Consider the following 6,000-nt stretch of genomic DNA (forward strand, 5'->3'; position numbering starts at 1 on the left):
ATTAACATGGATTGTTTTAGGATTAGCATCATTTAATATACAGAACATGCCCACAACTTTGAAGATTTTTTTTTCTTTTTGTGAAGCAAACAACAAATAAGGACAAAATAACAGAAAAGGTAATTTTACATAACTATTCACCCCCTAAAGTCAATACTTTGTAGAGTTACCTTTTGTGGCTATCACAACCCCAAGTCGCTTTGGTAAAGTCTCTATAAGCTTGCCACATCTTACCACTGGGATTTTTGCCCATTCCTTCTTGCAAAACTGCTCCAGCTCCTTCAAGTTGGATGGTTTCTGCTTGTGAACAACAATCTTTAAGTCTGGCCACATATTTTCTATTGGATTGAGATCTGGGCTTTGACTGGGCCATTCCAACACATTTACATGTTTCCCCCTAAACCACCAAAGTGTTGCTTTAACAGTGTGTTTGGGGTGATTGTCCTGCTCAAAGGTGGACCTCTGTCCTGGCTTCAAATCACACCCAGAGTGGTACAGGTTTTGCTCAAGAATATCCCTGTATTTAGTACCATCCATCTTTCCCTCAACTCTGACCAGTTTCACAGTCCCAATTGCTGAAAAACATCCCCACAGCATGATGCTGCCACCACCATGTTTCACTGTGGGGATGGTGTTCTTTGGGTGATATGATGTGTTGAGTTTGTGCCAGACATAGCATTTTCTTTGATGGCCAAAAAGTAAAATTTTAGTCTCATCAGACCAGAACACCTTCCTCAATACATTTTGGGAGTCTCTCGCATGCCTTTTCGCAAACTCAAAACGTGCCATTTTGTTTTTTGCTGAAAGTAATGGCTTTCTTCTGGCCACTCTGCCATAAAGCCCAACTCTATGGAGCGTACAGCTTATTGTCTTCCTATGTACAGATACTCCAGTCTCTGCTGTGGAACTCTGCAGTTCCTCCAGGGTTTCCTTAGGTCTCTGTGCTGCCTCTCTGATTAATGCCCTCCTTGCCTGGTCTGTGATTTTTGGTGTGCGGCCGTCTCTTGCCAGGTTTGCTGTTGTGCCATGTTCTTTCTAATTGGTTATGATAGATTTTATGGTGTTCCTAGGGATCATCAAAGATTTTTTTTTATAACCTAACCCTGACTTCTACTTCTCAACAACATTGTCCCTTGCTTGTTTGGAGCGTTCCTTGGTCTTCATGGCAGTGTTTGGTTAGTGGTGCCCCTTTCTTAGGTGTTGCAGCCTCTGGGGCCTTTCAAAAAGGTGGTAAGTATATGTAATGACAGATCATTGACACGTAGATTGCACACAGGGGGACATCATTTCACTAATTATGTGTCTTCTGAAGGTAATTGGTTGCACCAGAGCTTTTTATGGGCTTCATAACAAAGGGGTGAATACATACGCACATGCCAATTATCAGTTTTTTTATTTCTGAAAAATAGTTTTATGTATATATTTTTCTAATTTTACTTCACCGACTTAGACTATTGTGTTCTCATCCATCACATATAATTTAGATAAAAAAACACTGAACTAAAGGCCAAGGGGGTGAATACTTTTGCAAGGCACTGTATATGAACTGACTCCTACCATTGGGCTTTAGTTGGACTTTTATTTACATTTATTTATTTGTATGTTTTTGATACTTATCATGCTTATTCTTTAAGTATATTAATTCACTTACACAGTGTGTTATGGCTGCATAAGAGAGGGCAGTGAATAGCAGTGTAAGGTTACAACCACTTTAGGTTTCTTTTTTTCTTTTTTTGGGATTGGTTTTACAAAGAATCTATATGTATCAATAAACTTTGTATGGGGTAACCTCTCCAATTTTGATTAAACCTTTATTGTATTTGCATTTCATGAGTACCTCCAAAATCCCTTTTATAGTATTTGCAACTCATGAGCACCTCCTAAAGACTTTTTTTCATTGTATTTCTAATTCAAAAGAACCTCCAGAGTCCATTCACACAGGAGCAACTTTGGATCCGACTTGAAGTCGTCCCAAGTTGCCGCGCAACATGATAAAATCAATGTAAGTGAATGAGAGCCGTCTTAATGTACACTACTGAAGTCGCTCCGACTTCAGAAAAGGTTCCTGTACTACTTCTATCCGACTTCTAGGCAACTTGTACCCATTGATTTCAATAGAAGTTGCCTCCAAGTCTGATCCCCTGTCTTAACTGAAACAACTTTCCAGGAAGTAAAAATTGTTTTCTAGGCAAACCCCTCCCTCCCACAGAGCTGATTATTATGTGATTGGCCACTGGTAAAGTCTCCTCTCCTGGAAGCAACTTCAAGTTGCCTTGTAAGTTGCCTCAAGTCGTTCTGTGATTCATACTCAAGTCGTGTCCAAGTTGCCTCCCAAAGTCTCACTCAAAGTCGTGTTGCCCCTGTGTGAACGGACCCTTAAGAAGCTGATCATTTTACATATTTTCTGCATTCTCGTAAATAATGGCCTTGCCAAGTATTTTTCAGCAGTAGCCAGTGAATGGAGTCCGGTCCTTTTCCCATGTTTTTTTTTTTCCCAGATACCGTATGTTTATATCCCCTTGCACAAATTACAGCTATAGCTTAAAGCTGAAAACAGCTTTTTTTTGTTTTTTTCTCTTCCATTTCACCTATTCCCCATTCTACACAGCTATTCATTGATATGGTCTTTGCGACAGATGTAAATATCTTATGTAAGACTGAAGTCAGCCAGTGAATACAGTCAGGTGTTTTTTTTTCAGTTTTTTTCCTTCCTAGATATGTTTGTCAGATTGAACAAAACCAAACTAGAATTCATAGTTGAAAACAGCTTGGTGTTTTTTTTTCTGCATTTCACCTATGTCCCATTCCACGCAGTTATTCTTTGCTGTGGTCTGCTGTCAGATGTAAATACCTTATGGGGGGATAAGACTGAAGTCCTGCTTAAAGCAGACAACTGTTATTCTTTTTGAACATTCACATTCAGTTGTCTGGCCAGGACTTTTTCATAGACTGATTCATAGACCATGGGTTATATGCAGGCTACCCTGAAGTGATTGGACAATAGCAAAAAAGGCAGAAGCCAAGGCGCTGGATCAGTAGAAAATCACCAACATGTATTGATTAAAACATATCAGACTTAAATTTACAGTTAAACTGATGAGAAGCGGCTCCAGAGGTGAAATCTGCTGAACACAGCAGGGCACTGGAGGTCCAGTGAGCTGATGAATGGTGAGCCGGCCTGCCAGAAAACTGAAATGTGCTGCAGCCAAAGTAGCAAGGGAATGTGGGCGAACATATACATTTCAGAGCTGCACTCCTTTGTCAACGTCAAGAATAAAAACGCATTAAGGCTGCCTCTACAGCATACTCAAATTACCCTTCCCGCTGTAATTTTATTTTTAAACCATTCTTTCTTTTTTTTTTGTTTTTTTTTTTTAATCAAAATCTGACTAATTCCTGCCCTGGGCCATTCAATTTCCAGATCAGTTACACTGGGTGTGTACCTTGAGGATCATACCCGAACTCCACTATGTGGGGCTGGCCTATAATATTTGCATTGAGCACTGGATCCTGTGTTAGGTGTTCGCCTTGGCACATGTGCAACATGTGCATTTAGCTGCCGGGGGCCATACAGTTTCAAGGCCGTTGTCCATTTCTATGCTTTCCAGACCCTGAAGAGCCCTTCGGGGGTATGCCCACCATGATGGGTGAAGCCTGGACCACTAGTAGGCCCAGCATCGTGGATAAAGTAAGACATGGATTCCCTGTATGTTGGCACCAGTTCCTGGCTTTTAATAACACAATCTGCAGTGCGCAGCACAAGGCACAGGTTTCTGCCTTATTAGGACTTTTCTTTAGGGAGTTGCTCATTGCTTCACTTGAAAGGTTGTCAGTAGCTTTTCATCTGTTAGGCGTGTTTCTGAGTTGGCAGTTCTTTTTTAAAACCTTTCTTGTTTTGTACAAGGACAAGGTGGTTATGACACCAAAACCTTCCTTTCTACCTAGGGTGGTCCCTTCCACCTCAATGAGGACATTATTCTGCCCCAAAACATGACAAGGAAATTGCTGTATATAACCTGGATGTGCTCAGTGGTGTTAAAGCCTGTATTTTTTCTGCCTATTTGCCCCCATAAATGACATCCTACTTCCCTCTCCACCATTGTCATTTGAATCTGGCAACTTTTCTCCAGGGCCTATGCTTTTCCGTATTGCATCTCTTTCCACTGGTGCTGTTGGTATCTACTTCCCAGATTTGCAAGACTTACACCTTTTCCTTCATTTAAATGCTCTCTAAGTTCGACCAGTTTCAGCCACAAGGTGCTCCAAGCTGTTATAAGAATGTTCTGTCCAGGTTCTTTAGCTCTTGTTTTTCTTCTGGGCCTGTTCACAATTTCTATTTGCTATGCTGTTTCCCACCCCTCAGTTTGTTGCCAGAGGGTGATCTATGACTACAAGTCCTATGTCCTCTACTATAATATAGGATAATAGGAATTTTGACATAACTGTAAATCATATCTTGGGGTATAGTACAGGACACAGGCCCCTCTGCTTCGTGTCTTGGTCACTCTTTATTGCTTGCTAACAAACTGGAGTCTCACAAAGTGTGTGTGGGGAGGGGGGTTTGAATGAGTTTACTCTAAAGTGGCCTTAGCAAGCTTTTTGCCAGTGTCCAATCACCTGAAAGTAACCTGCATATAACCCATGGTCTATGAATACGAGTCCAGTGTCCTGAACTGTAGTCCAAGATAAGCAATTTACAGGTAAGTTAAAATGCCTCATGATAGGTTTGTAACAACTTTGGGCATTTTTCTCATACAAGTTTCAGAAATCAATATGTCCACTTTCAAACTCAAATTTATAAAGTAGAGTTTCTCAGCCAGGGCTCCATGGCAGGTGGTAGAAGGTGCAAATGAGTCCAAAAGGGGCTGGATAGGTATGTGGGATGAGGGAGCTTGGCCAACTTTTCCACCTACTCATTATATGAGTGTTGTAAATGGGTCTTTATGGAACAACTAAGATGATTTATGTATTTATTTTTTTTCTACAGAACATTAAAGAAGAGGAACATGATAAGAAAGAACTGTAACTGACCTATCAGCTGTCTGTCCAAGAGACTAAAAGGATGTGAAAATCTCTTCTACAATCTTGCTTTGTTTTTGCCACTCAGAGGAAATATGCAATAGAGAAATGCAAAGGTTTTCAGGTTATTCTTTGTGATTTAGGATAACGGTCATTGTTATCACCAAATGTATATTTTATTTTTATCAACAAATTTTTTGATGCTAAAAGTATACTTCAAGATGATCATGGAACAACCGTCCAGTATAAATGAAACATGTTCTGAAGAAGCTTTTGCTGACTTCTTTCTGAAAAACCATAAGTTGACTGTCCGACTCTGGCCTTAACAATTGTTTAGTCACTGGTCTGGAGCAAACATGCAGCCAGTAAAGTCAGATTTCACGAGTTGCATATTTGTACCAGGCTAGTGTTTTAGAAATTCTTTGAATTAACATAACAATTAGGCAAATGTCATTTTCAAAAGAAGACTTCAACAATTGTGACCCATGTATTTACTTATCAGTAAGGGGCTTCAGATTATTCTGACAAAAAAAATCTCAGTAAAGTGTCACAATATTCTTCAGTACAGGTGGAAATTGACACGCACTGTTAGTTTTGGGGATTTTTGTGAATCATATACAACACATACATATGCTGTGAAGACATTTGTTTCGTTTTATTGTTAGATTTAGGTTTGAATGGTGAGAGTTTGCTTGTCTGATTTTTTTTTTTTTTTTTTATGTACATCGTCAATGTATTTCTTTTTCCTACCCAGTATGATCAGAGTACAAAAATGTGGAAACATTTTAAGCACAATCACCTAGGAGTCTATAATTTCAGTAAAATTACACAATCCTTTAACCTTAAGCCATAAAGTAGACGTTTCTTCATTTGCTGAGAGACTTTGACTAGTGAAACTATGCAGTTCATATCCTAAAGGTATACTGCTTCTTCTCTTCAAAGTGCTGCCTTCAGTACCATCACGACACTGCTACAGAGGAC

The 6,000-nt window shown here is 39.7% G+C and overlaps 1 protein-coding gene across 2 annotated transcripts in view; it reads left to right on the plus strand.

Annotated features, from left to right (window-relative positions):
• BCAP29 (B cell receptor associated protein 29) overlaps nt 1-5,663 on the plus strand; it is a 110,425-nt gene extending 104,762 nt beyond the window's left edge. For both annotated transcript variants that reach the window (XM_077472444.1, XM_077472445.1), the window contains exon 8: nt 4,988-5,663. In XM_077472444.1, coding sequence (XP_077328570.1) covers nt 4,988-5,026 — 39 coding nt within the window. In that variant the 3' untranslated portion in view covers nt 5,027-5,663. The remainder of the gene's footprint in view (nt 1-4,987) is intronic.
• Nucleotides 5,664-6,000: the final 337 nt, after the last annotated feature.

Source organism: Lithobates pipiens, unplaced genomic scaffold (assembly GCF_037356315.1).
Source record: "Lithobates pipiens isolate NorthernLeopardFrog02 unplaced genomic scaffold, aLitPip1_a1.2 Scaffold_8, whole genome shotgun sequence".
Lineage (NCBI taxonomy): Eukaryota > Metazoa > Chordata > Amphibia > Anura > Ranidae > Lithobates > Lithobates pipiens.